At 42.9% G+C, this 25,352-nt stretch overlaps 1 protein-coding gene across 1 annotated transcript in view; it reads right to left on the bottom strand.

Annotated features, from left to right (window-relative positions):
- msna (moesin a) overlaps positions 1-25,352 on the bottom strand; it is a 92,356-nt gene that overhangs the window by 15,141 nt on the left and 51,863 nt on the right. The window contains exons 3-9 of the mRNA XM_055643594.1: positions 24,066-24,161; positions 19,890-20,164; positions 15,209-15,292; positions 13,568-13,714; positions 8,013-8,109; positions 6,607-6,770; positions 4,138-4,268 (exon numbers count right to left, since the gene is read on the bottom strand). Coding sequence (XP_055499569.1) covers positions 4,138-4,268; positions 6,607-6,770; positions 8,013-8,109; positions 13,568-13,714; positions 15,209-15,292; positions 19,890-20,164; positions 24,066-24,161 — 994 coding nt within the window. The remainder of the gene's footprint in view (positions 1-4,137; positions 4,269-6,606; positions 6,771-8,012; positions 8,110-13,567; positions 13,715-15,208; positions 15,293-19,889; positions 20,165-24,065; positions 24,162-25,352) is intronic.

The raw sequence follows: 25,352 nt of genomic DNA, 5'->3' as shown, positions 1-25,352 counted from the left end.
ATACTTATGTAAATGTGATATTTCAGTTATTTCTTTTTAATCACTTTGCAAAAATTTCGAAACACCTGTTTTCGCTTTGTTATTATATTGTTTGTAGATTAATGATAAAAAATGAATTTAATCCATTTTAGAATAAAGCTGTAACAAAATATGGAAAAATTGAAGGGATCTGAATACTTTCTGAATGTACTGTAGGAACACAGAAAATAGGTGCAGGAGGGCAGTTGGCCCTTCGAGCCAGCACCGCCATTTATTGTGATCATGGCTGATCACCCACAATCAGTAACCCGTGCCCGCCTTCTCCCCATATCTCTTTATTCCGCTAGCCCCTAGAACTCTATCTAACTCTCTTTTAAATTCATCCAGTGAATAGGCCTCTACTGCCTTCTGTGGCAGAGAATGCCACAAATTCACAACTCTCTGGGTGAAACAGTTTTTTCTCATCTCTGTTTTAAATGGCCTCCCCTTTATTCTTAGACTGTGGCCCCTGGTTCTGGACTCTCCCAACATTGGGAACAATTTTCCTGCTTCTAGCATGTCCAGAGGTACACAAAAATGCTGGAGAAACTCAGCGGGTGCAGCAGCATCAATGGAGCAAAGGAAATAGGCAACGTTTTGGGCCGAAGCCCTTCTTCAGACTTGTCCAGTCCTTTTATAATGTTATACGTTTCTATAAGATACCCTCTCATCCTTCAAAATTCCAGTGAATACAAGCCCAGTCTTTCCAATCTTTCCTCGTATAACAGTCCTGCCATCCCGGGGAATAACCTCGTGAACCTACGCTGCACAGCCTCAATAGGAAGGATGTCCTTCCTCAAATTAGGAGGCCAAAACTGCACACAATACTCCAGGTGTGGTCTCACCATGGCCCTGTACAATTGCAGAAGGACCTGTTTACTCCTATACTCAAATCCTCTCTTTATGAAGGCGAACAATAGCTTTCTTCACCGTCTTCTGTACCTGCATGTTTATTTTCAGTGACTGGTGTACAAGGACAGCCAGGTCTCATTGCACTTCCTTTTTTCCTAATTTGACACTGTTGAGATAATAATCTGCCTCCTTGTTCTTGCCGCCAAAGTGGATAACCTCACATTTATCTACATTATACTGCATCTGCCGTGCATCTACCCACTCACTCAACCTGTCCAAGTCACCCTGCAACTTCCTAGCATCCTCTTCACAGCTCACACTGCCACCCAGCTTTGTGTCATCTGCAAATTTGCTAGTGTTGCTTTTATGTTGGAAATCTAACATGAGGAAATGCTGAAAGTGCTCAGTAGATCAGGCCATGTCTGTGGGAAGAGAAGCAGAGTTAACATTTCAGGCCAAAGACCCTTGGTCAGAACTAGGAAGGAGAGGAAAGACATCTGTAACACTGCAGTGAGAGTGGGAAATGTCTGGGTCGGTAAAGTCTCTGATAGACCGAGGTCACTGTTGGACTCTATTCCAATCCCATCTTTCCTGCAGCACTGATTATATCTGGTCCATTTACATCATTCCACAATCAGCAACCCCGTCATTTTAAATTCATAGAGACTTAAGGGCCTGTCCCACGAGCATGCGACTCCATGCGGCAAGCGCGACCAAACCAGAAGCGGGGGCTGCGCGGAGGTCGAGTGAGTGACATGAAGTGCGAGCGAAGTCCGCGGGAAGTTCGCGTGTGACGTACGGCGTCGGGGCAGCTGTGGGCCGGCAGGCCGTTGACGCGCGGAATTTTTGAACACAACTCCATACGGCTCCGGCGATCGAAGTGGGACCAGCCCCGCGAGGCCGTACGGCTCAAGCGACCCAGTTAGGTAGCGCTTGCCGCATGGAGTCGCATGCTAGTGGGGCAGGCCCTTTAAGAAGCTGCAGGCGTTGGAATCTTGAGCACAAACAATGCTGGAGGAACTTAGCTGGTTCGGCAGCATCTAGGGAGGGAATGGAATTTTACAAGGCCGTTACAAACGGAATGGATTTAAACCTTTTCTCCAATCTGTGGGGTCTCAGCAAAATCATCGTCTGCCCATTCCTTCCATAGATGCTGCCTGATCTGCCAAGTTCCTCCAACACTTTGGTTTATTTTAAATCCATGATCATCCTGTTCCCTGTTTTGCTCTCGGAAAAATAACACTATGCTGCCAGCGCTCAAGTCTCAGGGCGGTTCAGCCCTGCCATGGGAGTTAGGCTAAATTTAAAATAAACAGAAAATCTGCTATCCTTTAAAAAGAAAATGAATAGCAAAAATCCATGCATCTTTGGCAAAAGGGGTAACATTGGCACTGTTACCACTTTCGTGTCTAACTGCAAAAACAAACTATAGCATTGATGCCTACCAACACTTTACTTTAGACCTTAGAGATACAGCGCAGAAACAGGCCCTTTGGCCCACCGAGTTGACGCCAACCAGCGATCACGCCATACACCAGCGGTATCCTACTCACGAGGGACAATTTACAATTTTACCATAGCCAATTAATCTACAAACCTGTATGTCTTTGGAGTGTGGGAGGAAACATGAGAAAATCCACGCAGTCACAGGGGGAAACATACAAACTCCGTACAGACAGCACCTGCAGTCAGAATCGAACCTGGGTCTCTGGTGCTGCAAGGCCCCAACTCTACCACTGCGCCACTGTGCCCCCCCTAATCATGTTGCTCATCATTCTGGGGTTCTGATTTGTGGAATTTAAAATGGACTGCAAGCTGTAGCTGCAGTGGGGTCTAACCTTCCTAGCCCAATTTGCTAAACAACACAGCATGACCCTGGTTTGTGATGGCAGGGAAGGAAGGCAGTACCATCCTGTTATCAAATGAGTTATGTATTGTCAGTGCAGTGACAGATGTATTACTGTTGACCTTCCTTTGACATGATAGGAAGTATTCTGACTGGTATGGCCACTGCCCTGCTCCTGTCCACCTGACCCTGTAGAGAATAAACGCAGTAGGTGGTAGGTCGAATCAAAGCTAACGTCATGGTGGAGGCCGGTTCTCTGGATGCTTTCAAGAGAGAGCTAGATAGGGCTTTTAAAAATATCGGAGTCCGGGGAAATGGGGAGAAGGCAGGAACGGGGTACTGATTGGGGATGATCAGCCATGATCACATTGAATGGCGGTGCTGGCTCGTAGGGCCAAATGGCCTACTCCTGTACCTATTGTCTATTGAAAGCAAATTCAAGGGGTCGCTTTAACCAATTTCAGCTCTGTCCTCGAAGTGCTCTAGCTACTCTCTAGTGACAACCTTGGGAAATTCATCTGCAGGCTCACTTTTCCCAAACATGAACTGGTGGGCTCAATGGGCAGCATGGTGGCGCAGCAGTAGAATGTGGGCTTCCATCGCCAGGTACGCAGGTTCAATCCCAATTACTGGCGCTGTCTGCGTGGAGTTTGTACGATCTCCCTTTGACTGCGCGGGTTTCCTCAGAATGTTCCGGATTCTTCACACACTCCAAAGACCTGCAGGTTTGTAGGTTAATTAGCTTCTTTAAATTGTAAATTGTCCCTAGTGTGTAGGATAGTGCTAGTGTATGGAGTGGTCGCTGGCGTGGACTTGGTGGGCCAATGGGCCTATTTTCACGCTGTATCACTAAAGTCTAAACAATTTTTAAAAATTGTTTTTAAAAAAAGGAGTGGTTGTGATGCATCGAAAGTTTGATGTACCAGTCTTTTCATAGGCTGTTAACATAGTAGAATGATACCCATTCATCTTAGAAATTCTCAAGGACAGGACATTCACTTGTGTCCCCATCACTCTACATTGAACCTGCATCGACAAAATCTTCCCACCAAACTAAACCTCAGCTAACATTTTGTTCCATGGTCTTCCACCTGTCCACTTCTTCCACATCTAAAACATATCTTTAGAAAGGAGTTGGGGAGGAATTTCTTTAGTGAGAGGATGGTGAATTTGTGGAATTCACTGCCACATGCGTCTTTGGAGACCATGCTTTTGGGTATTTTTAAAGCAGAGACTGAGGTTAATGATTAGTAAGGGTGTCAATGGTTACAGGGAGAATGCAGAAGAATGGGGCTGAGAGGGAAAAATAGATCAGCCGTGACTGAAAGGAGGTACAGATTCAATGGGTGGGATGGCCTAATTCTGCTCCTATGTCTTATGAACAAGTTTGCCACTGGTGGTGTTTTGCCTCCCAGCGTTACCTCTTTGAGCTTTTTGAGTCTGCTCTTCAATTTGTTTCAGTCTTCCCAGCAATTCCTCCTTCTCCAGCTCAATATTTTCACGCTCTTTTTCTGCTTGTTCTCTCTTCTTTCTCTCATTTTCCAACTGTGCCCTGGAGACCATTAAACAAAAGTCACCATTAGAATTCACCTCAATATTTGCAGTTATACTTTCAGCTGAAGTGCACAACCCAGAGAGTTGCGAGTCTGTGGCATTCTCTGCCTCAGAAGGCAGTGGAGGACAATTCTCTGGATGCTTTCAAGAGAGAGTTAAATAGAGCACTTAAAGATAACGGAGTCAAGGGGATATGGGGAGAAGGCAGGAACGGGGTACTGAATGTGGATGATCAGCCATGATCACAGTGAATGACGGTGCTGGCTCGAAGGGCCGAATGGCCTACTCCTGCACCTATTGTCTATAACATGTCCCCACAAATAAAATTACATTGGAATATATGTTATGTAAAGACAAATGCGGAATCTGGCGATTCCTGAACAGCAACTTAGGGAAGAATAATGGCCATAATGTACCAATACACATCATTCCGAGAAACAGCACATTATTCCTTTCCCAGTTATTTACAATATATATTAACAATTTGGTATAGAAACGTGCAGGCTAACGGAATCAAGGGATGTGGGGGAAAAAGCAAAAATGGGATACTGATTTTGGATGATCAGCCATGATCATATTGAATGGCTCGAAGGGCCAAATTGCCTACTCCTGCACCTATTTCTATGTTTCTAGTGCAGGTGTCACAGGTTATGGGGAGAAGGCAGGAGAATGGGGTTGGGGGAAAGATGGATCAACCATGATTGAATGGCAGAATTGACTTGAAGGGCCGAATGGCCTAGTTATGCTCCTGCAACTTATGAATAGTATTTCATCAAACCCAACCATAAATGCTCTCTTTTGCATGCACACCTGCACGTTTCCGCACCAACACACTTGTGGGTATTTACACTGGAATTGGTTAGGATGGGTGAATTTCACCAATTGCACACACAGAAAATATTATCATAGAAACATAGAAAATAGCTGCAGGATTAGACCCTTCGGCCCCTCGAGCCAGCACCATCATTCAATGGCTGATCATCCACAATCAGGACCCCATTTCAGCCTTCTCCACATAGCCCTCGATTCCGCTAGCCCTAAGAGCTCTATCTAAAGCCCCCGTCCCACTTGCGTGTCCTTGGCACGTTAACTACGCGACCACGTCATCGCGTTGAGGAGCGACGGTCCCGCGAGAGTCACGTGCATCATCATGCATCCGCACAGCCGAAGATAGACATGAAATGCAGGAGTAACTCAGCAGGACCGGCAGCATCTCTGGAGAGAAGGAATGGATGATGTTTCGGTTCGAGACCCTTCTTCAGTCTGAAAGAAGCGTCTTGGCCCGAAACGTCATCCATTCCTTCTCTCCATACCCCTCCGCGCTTCTCAATGGGACCGGCCCCGTGCGGCCACACGATGCCCGTGCGCCTCAAAACGATGGTGAGGTTGCGTAATTTGTGTGCCAAGGACACGTAAGTGGGACAGGGCCTTAACTCTCTTTTTAATGCATCCAGTGAATCGGCCTCCACTGCCTGCTGAGGCAGAGAATTCCACAAATACGCAACTCTCTGGGTGAAAACGATTTTCCTCATCTCAGTTCTACATGGCCAACCTCTTATTCAAACTGTGGCCCTTGGTTCTGGACTCCTCCAACATCAGGAATACGTTTCCTGCATTTAGCTTGTCCAATCCCTTAATAATTTTATATGTTTCTATAAAATCATCCTTCTAATACATCAAGCGTAGGAAGGAACTGCAGATGGTGGTTTAAATCGTAGATTAACACAAAATGCTGGAGTTAACTCAGGACAGGCAGCATCTCGAGAGAAAAGGAATGGCTGACTTTGGGTCGAGATCCTTCTCCATGCTCCTAAGTCTGAATAGTATCATCATGACTGGACATACTTCCCCGACCCCAACAAGTGCCCATCAGCATTCTTCCAACCACACACACAAAAAATTAACAGAGTTCATGCTGTAATGTGTAAAAAAGGATGCTGTTATAAATTCACCTAGAAAGGCCTCAGCAGAGACGATCCCAAGGCAACATAGTCATGTTCTCCCCGTGACCTGCGTGGGATTTCTCCGAGATCTTCGGCTTCCTCCCACACTCAAACGACGTACAGGTTTGTAGGTTAATTGGCTTGGTAGCAATGTAAAATTGTCCCTTGTGTGTGCGCGTAGGGTAGTGTTAATGTGTGGATTGCTGGTCGGTGCGGACTCTAAACTAAAACAAAATATTCCTTAGGCTGAAGAAACATCTCGACCCGAAAAGTCACCCATTCCTTCTCTCCAGAGATGCTGCCTGTCCCGCTGAGTTACTCCAGCATGTTGTGTCTAATCTTTGGTTGAGACCAGCATCTGCAGTCCTTTCCTACACATAAAATATTCCTTACCTTTCTAGCTGTTTCTGGTGCTTCTCCTCTCTAGCCTGGGCCTTCATCTGCTGGACTTCAATTGTATCAGGCTTACGCCGACGCATGTACAGTTCATGGTTCCCCATACACAGCGCTAGGATGCGTTTGTTTATGCGGAGACGAGGTGCGTAGAATACAAAATCCTATGAAAATAAAGAGAAGCGGGCTTGGCACATTTCAATATTTTAAACGATTCCAATAAGGAAAACAGATGCATTCTGCAGGCAGCATCATGCAAAGGGTGACCGCATCATTATGAACAGAAACCATCAACATTTCCCCTTCCCACATGATTATATCTCTTGCTTTTCAAGCATCTATCTCCCTGCGCCTTTTAGCTATGAACGTTATAATGAGCAAGCACAAGACTCTGTTACATAACTTATTGCAGGCAATGCCCCGCATTCAGCACAGACTGGAGAAACTTGCACAGGTGAACCCTGGGTGGATGCAATACCAGTGCTTCCATGGGTAGGAAGGACTGTGAAAAGCAATAAAATTGATTGCCACTACATTCATGGGAGGACTGGGAAAACAATTGTGTCAAATCCATGTCCATCTTCACATTATGCACAAAATGTCCACATGCAGTGGGTAGTCTCAAATATCAGGATTTTTTTATTTATTTTTTAATCCAGAAAATGGATTTAAGTGCAGTTCGCATGTTTGAGTTTAGAATCCTGGTCACAATCAGGTTTCAATTCTGTGTGACATGTAATCACGTCAACAGTAAAATATAAAGACATATCACCACCATGCTGACCAATTTGGAACAGAAGCTCCTTTCCATTCTTAAGAAAAACAAGTACGGGGATTGCATTACCAAATCAAAAAAAAAGTTGAGCTCCTCAGCAGACACAGTAATCCATAGAAAGCTCTGTTCAGGCTATATCAGGACCACTGGAAGAGTGTGGTGGATACAGACTAAATGCTGCAAAGAAATGGTAGGATTGGTATTCAGGCAAAGCTTAATTGTGGTATAGGACCTCCCCATTCACGTTCACAAGTTATAGGAGTAGAATTAGGCCATTCGGCTCATCGAGTCTACTCCGCCATTCAATCATGGCTGAGCTCTGCTTCCTAATCCCATTTTCTTGCCATCTCCCCATAACCTTTGACACCTGCTCAAATCAAGAATCTGTCTAGCTCTGCCTTAAAAAATATCCACTGACTTGGCCTCCACAGCCCTCTGCGGCAATGAGCTCCACAGATTAACTACACTCTGACTATAGATGTTCCCCCAACCATCCACTCCATCTATGCTTTTCATTATTCTGTTAGTTTCAATGAGGTCCCCCCCAGTGCTGTCAAACGCTCATCATATGCTAATATGCAACATATTCGTACCAACTGTAAAACAATCTGCATATATCATTAGTACTTACTGGTGCTTTTTTATCAATTGGTTTGATGATAAACTTTTTGTCGTTAAATGAAATGTTTCGGATTTCGCTCCAGGGGAATCCAATCTTGGGTGTCAACCTTGAAACAAGGAGAGAGATTGGAGCCAAATAGATAGCTACTTCAATTCCACATTCTGCAGCCAACATTGATTTTAACCAACTTTTTCCTCTACCAGTTAGGAAACCATATTATGAAGCAAGTCCACACAAGGAATATTAGAAGATTTAGTTTCTAATCCTAAAAGGAAAATTGAAGCTTTTCCCCAAATAACCAGATCATTGGTTTCCTCTTATGGAATGGGATGGCGGGTCTGTCATATGAGGAAAGATTGAAAAGACTAGGCTTGTATTCACTGGAGTTTAGAAGGATGAGGGGGAATCTTATAGAACCATATAAAATTATAAAAGGACTGGACAAGCTAGATGCAGGAAATTTTTTCCGTATGTTGGGCGAGTCCAGAACCAGGGGCCAAAGTCTTAGAATAAAGGGGAGGTCATTTAAGACTGACGTGAGAAAAAACTTTTTCACCCAGAGTTGTGAATTTATGGAATTCCCTGCCACAGAGGGCAGTGGAGGCCAAATCACTGGATGGATTTAGATAGTTAGATAGAGCTCTAGGGGCTAGTGGAGTCAAGGGATATGGGGAGAAGGCAGGCACGGGTTATTGATAGGGGACGATCAGCCATGATCACAATGAATGGCGGTGCTGGCTCGAAGGGCCGAATGGCCTCTTCCTGCACCTATTTTCTATGTTTCTATGGAATAGAACCATTGACAGTCTAAAGCAAAGAGGCAGACTGAGCATGGTAGATTGTTTAAATCGGAACTCAGGGCGGTTCAGTAACGCAAAGGGAAGAGTTGCTGCCTTGCAGTGCCAGAGACCCAGGTTCGATACTGACTACGGGTGCTGTCAGTATGGAGTTTGTACATTCTCCCCGTGACCTGCGTGGGTTTTCAACGGCTGCTCCGTTTCCTCCCACACTCCAAAATACAGGTTTGTCGGTTAATTGGCCTCTGTAAAATTGTAAATTATCCTTAGTATGTAGGACAGTGCTAGTGCACGGGGTGATCTCTGGTCGGCACGGGCTCAGTGGGCCGAAGGGCCTGTTTCCACGCTGTATCTGTATCTCTAAAGTATGGTACTATGAAGTGAAGGAGAGGCCAAGCAAGGGCAAGAGTGGACTTTTTGTTTTGATCTTAATTCCTGGTTTCAAAAACCCAGCATACATCTCTAGGCCCCTCTTGTCTTATGGAAGTTGATGACTAACCACTGCAGCATGCCAGGACCCAGGCAAATGCAATCTCCTCGATTACAAAACACTAAACCTTCAACATTTGTAAATATGAACAAACGTCTACCAGACGGGTGACTCCCCAATAATCAATAGTGAAATATTGATTAAAATCAAAAGGTACATTTTCATGTAAAATGTGGCCTTTGTCCAACCATTATGAAAACCAAGAACTCCACTGCTTGCCTGCTTGCCCTTTGCCATGACATGCCCAGTTCGGGTTGCTCTCATAGAAACATAGAAACATAGAAATTAGGTGCAGGAGTAGGCCATTCGGCCCTTCGAGCCTGCACCACCATTTAATATGATCATGGCTGATCATCCAACTCAGTATCCCGTACCTGCCTTTTCTCCATACCCTCTGATCCCCTTGGCCACAAGGGCCACATCTAACTCCCTCTTAAATATAGCCAATGAACTGGCCTCAACTACCCTCTGTGGCAGAGAGTTCCAGAGATTCACCACTCTGTGTGAAAAAAGTTCTCCTCATCTCAGTTTTAAAGGATTTCCCCCTTATCCTTAAGCTGTGACCCCTTGTCCTGGACTTCCCCAACATCGGAAACAATCTTCCTGCATCTAGCCTGTCCAACCCCTTAAGAATTTTGTAAGTTTCTATAAGATCCCCTCTCAATCTCCTAAACTCTAGAGAGTATAAACCAAGTCTATCCAGTCTTTCTTCATAAGACAGTCCTGACATCCCAGGAATCAGTCTGGTGAACCTTCTCTGCACTCCCTCTATGGCAATAATGTCCTTCCTCAGATTTGGAGACCAAAACTGCACGCAATACTCCAGGTGTGGTCTCACCAAGACCCTATACAACTGCAGTAGAACCTCCCTGCTCCTATACTCAAATCATCTTGCTATGAAAGCCAACATGCCATTCGCTTTCTTTACTGCCTGCTGCACCTGCATGCCTACCTTCAATGACTGGTGTACCATGACACCCAGGTCTCGCTGCATCTCCCCCTTTCCCAATCGGCCACCGTTTAGATAATAATCTGCTTTCCCGTTTTTGCCACCAAAATGGATAACCTCACATTTATCCACATTAAACTGCATCTGCCAAACATTTGCCCACTCACCCAGCCTATCCAAGTCACCTTGCAGTCTCCTAGCATCCTCCTCACACCTAACACTGCCCCCCAGCTTAGTGTCATCCGCAAACTTGGAGATATTGCCTTCAATTCCCTCATCCAGATCATTAATATATATTGTAAATAGCTGGGGTCCCAGTACTGAGCCTTGCGGTACCCCACTAGTCACTGCCTGCCATTGTGAAAAGGACCCGTTTACTCCTACTCTTTGCTTCCTGTTTGCCAGCCAGTTCTCTATCCACATCAATACTGAACCCCCAATGCCATGTGCTTTAAGTTTGTATACTAATCTTTTATGTGGGACCTTGTCGAAAGCCTTCTGGAAGTCCAGATACACCACATCCACTGGTTCTCCCCTATCCACGCTACTAGTTACATCCTCGAAAAATTCTATAAGATTCGTCAGACATGATTTACCTTTCGTAAATCCATGCTGACTTTGTCCAATGATTTCACCACTTTCTAAATGTGCTGCTATCCCATCTTTAATAACTGACTCTAGCAGTTTCCCCACTACCGATGTTAGGCTAACTGGTCTGTAATTCCCCGTTTTCTCTCTCCCTCCCTTCTTAAAAAGTGGGTTTCGTTTGCTACCCGCCAATCCTCTGGAACTACTCCAGAATCTAAGGAGTTTTTTGAAAGATTATTACTAATGCATCCACTATTTCTGGAGCTACTTCCTTAAGTACTCTGGGATGCAGCCTATCTGGCCCTGGGGATTTATCGGCCTTTAATCCATTCAATTTACCCAACACCACTTCCCGACTAACCTGGATTTCACTCAATTCCTCCACCTCCTTTGACCCGCGGGCCCCTGCTATTTCCGGCAGATCATTTATGTCTTCCTTAGTGAAGACGGAACCAAAGTAGTTATTCAATTGGTCCGCCATATCCTGGTTCCCCATGATCAACTCACCTGTTTCTGACTGCAAGGGACCTACATTTGTTTTAACTAATCTCTTTCTTTTCACATATCTATAAAAACTTTTGCAGTCAGATTTTATGTTCACTGCCAGTTTTCTTTCATAATCCATTTTTCCTTTTCTAATTAAGCCCTTCGTCCTCCTCTGCTGGTCTCTGAATTTCTCCCAGTCCTCCGGTATGCTGCTTTTTCTGGCTAGTTTGTACGCATCATCCTTTGCTTTGATACTATCCCTGATTTCCCTTGTTATCCATGGATGCACTACCTTCCCTGATTTATTCTTTTGCCAAACTGGGATGAACAATTTTTGTAGTTCATCCATGCAGTCTTTAAATGCCTTCCATTGTATATCCACCGTCAACCCTTTTAGAATTACTTGCCAGTCAATCTTGGCCAATTCACGTCTCATACCCTCAAAGTTACCTTTCTTTAAGTTCAAAACCATTGTTTCTGAATTAACAATGTCACTCTCCATCCTAATGAAGAACTCAACCATATTATGGTCACTCTTGCCCAAGGGGCCACGCACAACAAGACTACTAACTAACCCTTCCTCATTACTCAATACCCAGTCTAAAATAGCCAGCTCTCTCGTTGGTTCCTCTACATGTTGGTTTAGATAACTATCCCGTATACATTCCAAGAAATCCTCTTCCTCAGCACCCCTGCCAGTTTGATTCACCCAATCACCCATCTCATTACAGGCCAGACTGATTTAGCTGTCTTGGGGATTTTATTCCAATCAAACCAACCACAGTAATAGCTCCACATTCCCATGCAAATATTGCTGGCCATTTTTCACCAGCTGAATGACTGCATATACTCCTGCACTGTGTGTCAATAGAAACATAGAAAATAGGTGCAGAAGTAGGCCATTCAGCCCTTCGAGACAGCACCGCCATTCATAATGATCATGACTGATCATCCAAGATCAGTACCCTGTTCCTGCTTTCTCCACATAGCCCTTGATTCCGTTAGCCCCAAGAACTATATCCAACTCTCATGAAAACATCCAGTGAATTGGCCTCCACTGCCTTCTGTGGCAGAGATTTCTACAGATTCACAGCTCTCTAGGTGAAAATGTTTTTCCTCATCTCAGTCCTAAATAGCCTACTCCTTATTCTTACACTGTGACCCCTGGTTTAGCCTGTCCAATCCCTTAAGAATTTTATATGTCTCTATAAGTCCCCTCTCATCCTAAATTTCAGTGAATATAAGCCCAGTCGATCCATTCTTTCACCATACGTCAGTCCCATCATCCCGGGAATTAACCTGGTGAACATACGCTGCACTCCTTCAATAGCAAGAAAGTTCTTCCTCAAATTAGGAGACCAAAACTGCACACAATACTCCAGGTGTGGTCTCACCAGGGCCCTGTACAACTGCAGTAGGATTTCCTTGCTCCTATACTCTAATCCTTTCGCTATTGCACCTACCCTTTTCCTAATCTGACATAATTCAGATAATGTGTAAGGAAGAACTGCAGATGCTGGGTTAAACCGAAGAGAGACACATAAATAATCTGCTTTCTTGTTCTTGCCACCAAAATGGATAACCTCACATTCATCCACATTATACTGCATCTGCCATGCTTCTGCCCACTCACCCAACCTATCCCAAGTCACCCTGCAGCCTCATAGCATCCTCCTCCCAGTTCATCCCGCCACCCAGCTCTGTGTCATCCGCAGACCTAGAGATGTTCCTTTGTCTAAATCGTTAATATATATTGTAAATAACTGGGGTCCAAGCACTGAGCCTTGCGGCACCCCACTAGTCACTGCCTGCCATTCTGAAAAGGGACCCGTTAATTCCTACTCTTTGCCGACCAGCTCTCTATCCATGTCAGTACCCTACCCCCAATACTATATGCTCTAATTTTGCACACTAATCTCTTGTGTGGGACCGTGTCAGGCTTTTTGAAAGCCTAGATACACATCCACTGGCTCTCCCTTATCCATTCTACTTGTTACATTCTCAAAAATTATCAGATTAGTCAAGCATGATTTCCACTTCATAAATCCATGCTGACTTTGACCGTTCCTGTCACTGCTTTCCAAATGCACTGCCATTATTGCCCACTACCGATGTCAGGCGAACTAGTCTATAATTCCCAGTTTTCTCTCTCCCTCCTTTCTTTGCTACAAAAGGCAAATTATGTTAAGGTCAGCAGGGAAAAACAAGGTTGTTAAAAGTATTTCTCTCATACAGTACAGGTGCAATCTCTTACCGATCTTCATGTTCATAGATGTTCAATCCAAGAGCATCAACGCCAAGCCAGAGCTCAGAGCCTTTTTTGTTTTTGATATTGAAGTAGTTAACTCCATACATTTCAAGATCTTGAGCAATTTTCAGATATTCCATCATGGCATCCTCTCTGTTGAAGAAAATCCAGAGTCAATAATAATGTTTAATAGATCGACAAATTCACAGCAGAGGCGGAAGATCAAATAACTTCAGGTGCTGAAAATATGAAAAAAAACATAGCTAGAAGTGCTGAGAAAACTCCACATCTGTGGAATAAAGAACAGAGCTAGTGCTTCAAGTGGTGGACCCATGGTAAGAGGTAGAACTTTAAATATTTTCTGCTATAACATTGCTACAGTCCTTTATAAAAACTTGTTGAAAAGCAAATCTGAGAATGGAAAATTATACTGCGGACTGAAAAGAAAAAGTTACCAGGATAATTTTCACAATAGGTTTGCTTCATTGAGCCTGGTACACAATCTATTCATGGCAAAGTGCTTGGCACTTGGTTTAACTTTTCCAAAGGACTAGTGTGCAACATTAAATCTGGAACAAAAAAAAATTGTGCAAGAGCTTTAGTTCAGCATTGAGCAATGAAATTGGCTAGGGCAAAAAAAAATAATAACATCCCTACATATAGCCTTGTTTTTAATAGATTCAAAACATGGAAAAAAAACAATATTGCAACCACAAACATCAATATGAATGCATTAAGTAGCGTAGAGTTGAACCATTTTACTTCAAGTATAAATAACTTCAGTTTTATTTTAGGATTTATGGATTTAATTCCTATCATAAGATTTCTGTTCATACAGCAAACCCTCGCAATTATGGACCTCTATATTATGGTTAGCATGCAGAGCAGCTGAAAGGCAGCTGTGGGGAGTGAGCGGGCAGTAAAACACAAAGAGCATTGCATTGGGCACAGGTTTGCAGTGGAAAGTACAGAGAAGATTTACAAGGATGTTGCCAGGACATGAGGTACTGAGCTGTAGGGAGAGATTGGGTAGGCTAGGACTTTATTCCTTGTACGCGGGAGGCCAAAGCATGATCTTATAGAGTTGTACAAAATCACGAGGAGAATAGATGGGGTAAATTCAGAATAGGGGAAATTAAGGACCAGGGGACTGAGGTTTAAGATGGGAGGTAAAAGATTTAATAGGCACCTGAGAGGCCACCTTTTCACACAAAGGGTGGTCCATACATGGAATGAGCTGCTAGAGGAGGCAGTTGCTATAGCAACATTTAGACAGGTACTTGAATAGGAAAATGTTTGAGCGATATGGGTCAATTGCGGGCAGGTGGGACTAGTACAAGACCCTGTACAACCCGTCATATATTAGTACATCACAAAACGTGCACTCTTATCTCATCCCGAAATTTAAAATCCTAAAATTACAGCGTGGACGTTCCGTGCCGTTATTAACATTGGCATCAATATACAGGGTTACTATTTTAGATTTAAACAAGGCACTTCAGGTAAAGTGGGAAACCCCATTTCTATGCTAATGATGGAAATCAGGAGGGAAAGACTAATGACTGAATGATAGCGATTTCAACGCTTCTGGTAAATATGCAAGTTATATAATTTTGGATTTAAATAAAAAAAAGGTTAAATAAAGACCTGATCATTCCTCGGTGCTCCTCATGCCAGATTTGGATTCGATCCTCCCACTGTTCTTTGTTCAACTTGTGTTGTTCGAGGACACTGAAAAGGAGAGGCAAATGGTTCACACAGTTATCACACGCAAAAAATTAAAGAACCCCACACACAAATTGGACAAGAGTTTCAGGAGTGAGTCTGCATTGGATTTCATGTGCACAAACAGATCGCATTTGGGATACATCTTAATTAGCAGGAGCTCCAGTAATTCGTATGGGGTGGGGCGGGTGCCAGCTCGCAGTGTTCCTATTCTTCCCATTGAATGGAGCAACAATGCAGCAGCTGTTGACTGACAATTGAACCACCAATTTACCACATGCCAAATCCACAATGACAATTAATGAGCCAATTCTGCTACAGATGCCAAATTTGAAGAATAAACATAGGTGGTGCTTAGATTATGATACAAGCTTTTGAAAAGTTTTAAGTGCATGAAGAAAGACTTCATGCAGCAGGATCGTGGAGTTTCCCCTGAAGGGAGACCTTTGACAAACCCGTGGGTGAGTCAGAGACAGACAAAAGGGAGTAATCATCACAGCCAAGCTGCAGCTGAATGTCCCCACGTGGCAGGATAAACAAGAGAATGCCCCAAGTCATAATGTCATAAGAAATAGGAGTAGAATTAGGCCATCAAGTCCACTCCGCCATTCAATCATAGCGGATCTATCTCTCCCTCCTAACCCCATTCTCCTGCCTTCTCCCCATAGCCTCTGACACCTGTACTAATCAATCTATCTCTGCCTTAAAAATATCCACCGACTTGGCCTCTGCACCGTCCTGTGGCAAAAACATTCCACAGATTCACCCTCTGACTAAATAAATTTCTCCTCATCTCCTTCCTAAAAGAAGTGGGAGGATTTGCCTTCCTTTTGAGGATGAGGAACCATTAAAAAGAAATCTGGGTGGACAATGAAAAGGGGGTACTTACAAACACAAAGATAGACAAATGGAGGGAACAAAGAAAGGCACTACTTAAGGTGTGGTACAGCCCACCCATTATTCTTATTCAATGAATCATAACAAATTAGCCGAACAAAAGATATCTGGACAATTACGAAGACACAAGCTAAAACCTTGAATGATTGCATTGGAAAAGCAAAGACAAAAGTGTCCAGGGTGACCTATTAACTTCCTGTATCCAGTTTAAAATTAATATATCATAACGACTGATTAGTGACCTCGAATGTGTAATCTCAACTCCTAAATCCCAAAGTATTAAGTTGACCTCAATTTAACTGTTTGGCCAAATGGAAGACTTTTGGCTCTGCCTTTTCTTTATCTTTCCTTGATTTCGCCTTCTCCAAATCTGGCATTCCCTTTTGGATGGACAAACATGTCCTCCATAAATGAAATTTAATTCATTCCACAGCCATCTCTAAATCTCCTCCAAAATTGAGAAATCAAAACAGACTACTGTACTTGCAATCCACTTCATTGAACTTAGTGAGTGGTGAATCTCTGGAACTCTCTGCCACAGAGGGTAGTTGAGGCCAGTTCATTGGCTATATTTAAGAGGGAGTTAGATGTGGCCCTTGTGGCTAAGGGGATCAGGGGGTATGGAGAGAAGGCAGGTACGGGATACTGAGTTGGATGATCAGCCATGATCATATTGAATGGCGGTGCAGGCTCGAAGGGCCAAATGGCCTACTCCTGCACCTAATTTCTATGTTTCTAGTTTAGTTTAGAGAGACAGCACAGAAACTGGCCCTTCAGACCACCAAATCTGTGCTCACCAGTGATCACCGCACACTAACACTATCCTACACACCAGGGACAATCTACCATCTTTTGGGCTGTAAGCTGCCCAAGCAAAATACGAGATGCTGTTCCTGCCAAGCTTGGGCAACTTACAACCCAGTGGTATGAATATTGATTCCTCTAACTTCAAGTAACCCCTGCATTCCCTCTCTCTCCATCCCTCCCCCAATCAAGTCGCACCAGCTTCTCGTTCTCACCTAGCAAACAGCGGTCTGTTTCCGTTATCATCGTTACTTTTTTGCACATCTTTCTTTTATTTGTTCTATATCTCTCTACATTTCCGTCTACACCTCGTTTCCCTTTCCCCTGACTTTAGTCTGAAGAAGGGTCTCGACTTGAAACATCACCCATTCCTTCCGCCAGAGATGCTGCCTGTCCTGCCGAGTTACTCCAGTAATTTGTGTCCATCCACCATCTGCAGTTCCTTCCTACATACTTAAACTCCGTACAAACAGCACCTGTAGTCGGAACTGAACCCGTGTCTCTGACTCCGCAAGGCAGCAACTCTACTACTGTGCCACCTAGGGCCACTTAGTGCCATATATCACAGTATACCAGCTATTTCCATTTCTTTAGTGTCTTCCCTCACCCTGCTAGTCTTCTATCAAAATTCTCATCCTTACCTTGTTACCTATAAACTTGACTAATCTGATAAAAAAAAATCTCAGCTGTTCTCCCTCAGGCTGCCCCAGTTTGAGATCACCCAAATCTGTTGCTTAAATTTCAAATGACACCAAACCCATTCACCAGGATTACCATTTTAAAATACGTATTACCATTTACAAAACCCTAGGTATTAACCTCACAAATCTCTACCTTAATTGGCTCCACATCTGGCCTTCCAGTCCTCACCTGTATTATTCTCTACTCCTCCCTTCATGTACATCCAAATCTAAGTTCATTTGCAGTGCTATCTACCAAGGTACCAACTCTGGAATTTACTTCAAGTTTCTATTTCACGGTGCTCTTCATTGTCCCAGCTGGGATAATGAAAAAGAAAAGCTTCATTCTCAGAGCAGCATCTTTTGTTTTGGAGAATAGGCTCCAAGGAATTTGTTTCCAGTTCTAGGCAACTATGGGCTAATAACATTAAAAGTCGTTAAGTGGTAAATGCCAGACCTCCCCTTTTGATTATGCAGAATAGTACAGCATAGAGCACTACAGATAGACACACAATGCTGGAGCAACTCAGTGAGTCAGACAGCATCTGCGGAGAAAAGGAATAGGTGAAGTTTCAGGTCAAAACTCTTCTTCAGAAATGGCACCTATTCCTTTTCTCCAAAGATACTCCCCGAGCTGGCGAGTTACTCCAGCATTTTGTTTCTATCTTCGGTATGAACCAGCATCTGCAGTTCCTTCCTACGCATTACGCACCAAGATTTGGAATTAAGAACCACTTGTTGGTAGAGAATATAGAGCTATGGAGAACCGGGACCCGTGTCCTTGGGAAGTGACCTACTCTACGGCAATAGAGGGTAAAAGTTTCGGGGGGGGGGGGGGGGGAAGTCACCTCTTTCTCTTGGCACTGAAAAAGAATTAAACATTCAACTTTATTATAAATCAGAGCAGAAATCTGGGTTTACAGAGATATAATTTTTTTCAATAATTAACTGCAATCAAAAACAAAGGCAACAGGCCAGCTGTAACAAGACTAACAAAGAGGAAACATTTCAAAAAAAATGTCCAAGAGAAAAACGGAGATTTGCCTGCATGAACAAGAGAAAGGCATCATAACAAGCACACAAAAGCCAGCTAAAAGAAGACCATTAACCAACATGAAATAGGGATATGGATGGTTACGATAGGACGTTTAAAAAAATAAACATAGATCATGAACAAACAAAGGACTAGCACAAGAAATAAGACATCAATATTACATTAAACGGATTCAGATTTTTAAACAATTAAAATGCATAATGTGTCAAATCTTAAATTTGAAATTCAAATGGTCATTTGTGCAAAACTGGTTTCCTCAACTCTTTGGTGCAACTGGATATCATTTGCACTAACGGAGCTATTCTTCATTTCTTGCTGTCTTCAGCAGGTTGTTCCTCTAAAGAAAGCAAATCCACCAAGACCAACTCGTGTGCCCAACTAATACCTAGTCAGGGATGGATTGGTAACTACAGATCAAGAACCGTTACTGACGCTGGTACACAATCTTTCATTGTTTGCCTTGATGGATGACCATTAATTTCACAGCCAGCAAATTACAAACAAAAACATAACTTGACCTTTAGTTTGCTTAGGTTGAGGTTTCACGGTTCACTGTTATCAATAGATTGGCAGCACAGTGGCACAAAAGTGCTGCCTTACAACGCCAGAGATCCGGGTTCGATCCTGACTATGGGCTCTCTCTGTACGGAGTTTGTACGTTCTCCCCCGACATTCCAAAGACATACAGATTTGTAGGTGAATTGACTGGTAAAAATGGTAAATTGTTCCCAGTGTGTAGGATAGTGCTAGTTACGGGGCGATCGCTGGTCGGCATGGACTCGGTGTGCCAAAGGGCCTGTTTCCACGCTGTATCTCTAAAGTCTAAAGAGCGACTTAGACCATTGAACACTTTAAAGTAACAATCTCATTTCATCTGAATACTGACCAGATTGATTGTGAAATTGGTAACAAAGCAAATTCTCAAAACTTAAAGTTCCAAAAGCTGTATTTTTACCTTTGCCTCTCCAGACATCGCCAGAACTATTTTGGTACCCGAAAAAAAAATAAAAAAATTGTGCTGAGATGTGATGCAAAATAAGAAAATTTAGATCACACGTTAGAAATATAGATTTTACAATCTTGCTTCTTTGACAGAAGTAAATGAGGCAGCACACATTGATGTGAAGCAAATTCAAAGCATGGTTATTTTAGAAACACAGGTACCCACCGCTGTGGTAGTAGGTGGTCATTTGACAGGTAGCCAGTCTTGTGGGACTCTTTATTGAAATCCCCATATTTGACCTGTACAGCATAAGAGGCCAACAGCACAGCTGTCTCTGGGGGACAGTAGATGTCATCATTCAGAATACCCTCTTTCACTTGGAGGAAGAACAGGCGCTGGGTGATCTCCTGAATCAGCTCTTCAGAGACATCTTCTGGAAAAAACTTTGCTCTGAACTTAAAAAGAAGTGGGCTTTCCTTACGGACATCCTGCTGAGTTACCTGGAAGAAGCAAAAAGTAATTTTAAAGAGAAGTCACATAGACACATAGAAAAAACAGGTGCAGGAGTAGGCCTTTGAGCCAATTCCACCATTCCATATGATAATGGCTGATCATCTAAAATTAGTACCCTGTTCTGGCTTATACCCCATATCCCTTGATTCCTTTAGCCCCAAGAGCCAAATCTAACTCTCTCTTGAAAACATCCAGTGAATTGGCCTCCACTGCCTTCTGTGGCAGAGAATTCCACAGATTCACAACTCTCTGGGTGTAAACGTTTTTCCTCATCTCAGTCCTAAATAGCCTACCCCTTATTCTTAAACTGTTTCCCCTGGTTCTGGACTCCCCCAACATCGGTAACATTTTTCCGTCATCTATCCTGTCCAATCCTCTAAGAATTTTATATGTTTCTAAAAGATATCCTCTCATCCTTCTAAATTCCAGTGAATAATTTCACTAAGTATTTTATCAGTCCCTGTTTGGACACTAATCATAACTTGTGCAAGATCACATGAGGACTAGAGATCCTAGCTCAATTGTCCAATAAAAAACTAATCTGGGATAAGTTAATTTTCTTGGCAAAATAATTACAGGAAGTGTACACAATAGAACTGCAATAAATAGTGTGGCAGGAGCACCACAAGTCAGTGAGAGGTCAGCTCTACCATAATGGCCTATTGGCAAATACAGTACAAATCTGAGCACTATCACCTTGGATGTACTTTGAATTGTATGGAAGTGCCGTTCATGCCCTTGAAAGTAACCAGGATATGCTCAATCAGAAAAAGAAAAAATAGGTTCTAGTGCTTTGCTGTTGAATTACACATCATGCCATTGCTGACTTGAAAATCACTCTCCCATCTTTGCCAACTGAAAGACCCCTATTAACCCCCCCCCCCCCCCCCCCCCCCCCAGTCCCGTCCCCACTCCTTTTGAAGGCCACTGCCAATTTCCATTACCTGGTCATGAAATGCCCTTGATACCCAAACCTATTAGTACACAAAGCACTATCCTTATGCTGCCTCTGGGTCTTATGCCAGTCAATTAAAATGTGCATACTTGGGTTTTGGAAACAGTTTAATCATCCAAGCTAAACCCTCCATTGATTTAAAAACATCAAATTCACCCAACCTCCCACACACCAAGAACCTTCCCAACTCCAGCAGTCTATTCACAAATAAATCTGGAACTATTCTTTCAAAACCAGAAAATTAGGTGTAAGATTGGAGGTGAAACTACTGCTTATACCAGTTAATATCTGTACACTTTTGGATCATCCATCATTTGCATTTAATTTGACTCAGTACAGCTGCTCATACTGCCCATCAGCATATCACACATCTTTTCCCCTCCATTTTAAACCTGACTCATTTCAATAGATGATTCTTTCTTATCCATAATTGTTTTGGAAGTGACACAATATGACACAATTGCTTTATACCCGATTACAAGTAGTGCAAAAAATGAAACTCTTAAAGTGAATGAATTCTTTCTGCAAATATAGCAATCGTTTAATGTGAGTAATACACCCAAAATAGCAATCCGATAACTGTATCTTGGCCAAGGTAAAGGGCACATTTCCTGCTTTGTAAAAAAAAATGACAACATGGAATCTTAGCATCCACCCAACTGAGACATGCTGGAACTGGGGCAAACACCTGAAAGACACCACTTTGTTAGAACATATTTCTCAAATAATAATATTTTGCCCATTTCACCACCGAACTTAAAATACCACGAGATTCGTGAAAATATTTTAATAGAAGAATGTTCTATTGAGTTCTTACTCTATTTGTTCAATAAAGTAATTACTAATTTGCTGGGCGTGATTAAAATGAGATACCTTTCTGACCGTCTGCCAGTTATTGCAGGGCAACATGCCATTACCAGCTGTTGCCATTACAGAGCATGGCTGGATTTCCATTTATTAGGTCTTAGCAAACAGTAATAGATTGACTTGTTTACTAAGGGAAAAAAAGTTACAAAGGAAATGCTTCAAAACATTGGCTCATGGTTCAAAGGAATTACCTGTCAGTTCAGATAACTTGCAGAAGTCAGACAAGTTTAAAATGTAACTCTTTAATAAATACGAGGTTCAATAGTTGGCCATTCTGCCAACATTTACAAAGATGTTGCCAGAAATCAAGGGCCTATGCTATAGGGAGTGGTTGAGCAGGCTAGGACTATTTTCCTTTAAGCTCAGGAGGATGAGGGGTGATCTTATAGAGGAGGAATAGATCAGGTTGATGCACATAGTCTATTGCCTGGAGTAGGTGATTCAAGAACCAGAGGACATAGGTTTAAGGGTGAGGGGGGATGGGGGGGGGAAGGAAGATTTAATAGGAACTCGAGGGGTAACTTTTTCATACAATAGATGGTGGTTGCATGGAAAGAGCTATGGAGGTCGTTGAGGCAGGTACCGTCACAAAGTTGAGGAAACATTTAGACAGGTATGTGCATGGGACAGGTTTAGAGAGATACAGAAACATAGAAAATAAGTGCAGGAGGCAGCCATTTGGCCATTCGAGCCAGCACCGCCTGATCATCCACAATCAGTAACGCGCGCCTGCCTTCTCCCCATATCCCTTGATTCCGCTAGCCTCTAATGGGGCAAATACAGGCAAGTGGGCCTGTTTTCACACTGTATGACTACTCTGCCAACCATCATATTTACCCCTTCAGTGCTAAGCATGAATACTTTATGAGCACGAGTCTTCAGAATACTTTATTGGTGAATCAGAGTTCAGCGATGCCTACATCTCAATTCGGAAGAAGAACGAATCTTTGAAGCTTTAAATCTTTGGTTTATTCATGTGATTCATGAGAAAATATTTATATGCAAGTCTTTGTTCAGTCTGTACATCCATTTTTATATTACATGCCAATGGTAGATTTTCTAAAGATAAGCAAGTCAATTATTTAACCAGCCAGACATGCACTGAACAAGCATCCTGCTCAGCAGACCAGCAAGTAAGAAACCCAGAGGAATTGCCAATCGATGGCTCAGGAGGCACAATGCTGAAACAGCAAGACAACCAGGTCAAGCAAAAATAAAAAATGACTGGGAGATGTCAAGCTTGGAAATTCTCCATTACTAAGCACGGTCGTTTCTCTCCTCACTGCCCCTTCCCAAACAACAAGTGCGATCAGCTCAGTTCCATCAGCACTGCAAGGATAAGCACCTGTAGGAAAGTGTTAAACAGCCCGTCTAAATGAAAGCACCAGTAAACCTGGTATTTTTATTCTATGTAGGTTCAATTATACCACAGAATAACTTCCAATTCAAATCATTGCAAAATTAGATCAAATGGTCCGTCCAATCTATAGAACCTTTAGGCATCTCATGGGTTACTGCTGAAAAGGGTTGGCTGATTTTGTTTTAAATACACAATTTTTATATGCATTTTAGAAAATTTACCAGTGACTTTCTGGATATATTTAGAATGCAAGAGTCCAAATACAAACATGGAAACAGGCTCTGCAGCCCAACTCGTTCATAATGATCAAGTTAGCCGAGCTGGTTCCACTTGCCCATGCTTGGCCCATATCCCTCCAACAACTTTCTGATCCATGTATCGGTCCAAGTGCCATTTAAATACTATAGTTATACCTGTACCTACCACTCCCTCCGACAGCTCTTTCTGTGTACGCATCACCTTGTGTGGGGGGGAAAAATGCCTCTCATTTCCTTTTAAAATCTTTCCCCTGGGGTCCAGATGAAGATCATGCCCGACCCCACATGCTTTAAAATACACATGCCATGTGATGCTCCACTTTGATCCATGTTAGAATGCCAAACTTGATAAACATTAGAGACAATGAAAACTTTTTTGCTCAAATATATATCAAACACTGGCAACACATTAATATGCGTGTTACCTGGAATATTTCATAGCTACATACCTTTTTGTTGAGTTTCAACCAGGTGGAGAAACCTTTTGTGTCTTGGTACTGAAGCCCAAAGAACCAGACCTCACGCAGTCCAATAGTCTTCACAACCTGCAGGCATAAAAGGGTTGTAGAGATTGTGATAAGCAACACGAACCTATTCACATAACCAAAGAAGAATGCAGTTAATTGATCCTTTAAATACTCCAGCAGCATCCTTGGAAAGGGAGAGTTAATCTTTCACATAGCTGTCTTGAAAGAAAATGATTTACAGAAAACATTGAATGCTTTCTTTTTGTGGACACAACTATTTCTGGCATCTGTGTCTAGTTGGGCATTTACTAAATGTGTCGGTGACTGCTCAAATTTTAGTATCACCAAGTCGCTGACAGGAGTAGGCAGAATTCATGCACATATATTAGTAACATTCCAAACTACCCAGAGTTGAAGACTGCCTGCCCAGAACTGTCAGACCCACAAAGGATTGAGGCATCTGAGAAACTACAGACCTGCAATGAAGTGTTCTTCTGCAAAAGCAAAGGGGATTAAACCCAATATATCATCTGAAACTTCCAAGATGTTTTTAGGAGAAAGCCCCCAAATGATTGGCATTGCTCTCCTAATTGCAACACAAATGTAGTAAAATATTTAAAAAAAAACTAGAACATAGTTAGCCTCAACGAACAAAGGCTAGCAGCAGTGGAGCACGGATTTCAGAGTGTAGTTGTACCCAGATAATGGACCCGAGGGCCTAAGCTATAGGGAGAGAATGGGCGAAGACTTTATTGCTTGGAGCACAAGAATCAAAATGATGCTCTTGTAGAGGTGTATAAATTCATGAGGGGAATTGATCAGGTCACAGAGCCTTTTAGCTAGGGTAGGGGAACATAAGGGGTCCAGAGGACACAAGTTAAAAAAGTGAGAGGGGAAAGTTTTAATAGGAACATGAGAGGCAAGTTTTTCCCCACATAGAGGATAGTGGATATATGGAATGAGCTACCAGAAGAGGTGGTCGAGGTAGTAATAATAACAATTAAAAAAAACACTTGGACAGTTAAATGGATAGGAAAGGTTTTGAAGATAAGGGCCAAAATGGACCAGTTTAGATGGGACATTTTAGACGACATGCACGAGTTGGGCTGAAGGACCCGTTTCTGTGCTGTATCACATGTACTGTTACATGCATAATGCACTCTAATCTCTGACTCTTTGCATTCTATACTGAGAGATAGTAACTCTTACACAGATGTCCCGCAAACCCTTGCGCAAGTCCGATGCTACACAAGTCGAAAACAGAAGTGC

Source organism: Leucoraja erinacea, chromosome 12, assembly GCF_028641065.1.
Source record: "Leucoraja erinacea ecotype New England chromosome 12, Leri_hhj_1, whole genome shotgun sequence".
Taxonomy (NCBI): domain Eukaryota; kingdom Metazoa; phylum Chordata; class Chondrichthyes; order Rajiformes; family Rajidae; genus Leucoraja; species Leucoraja erinaceus.
This window is presented reverse-complemented; position numbering and strand designations above follow the sequence as displayed.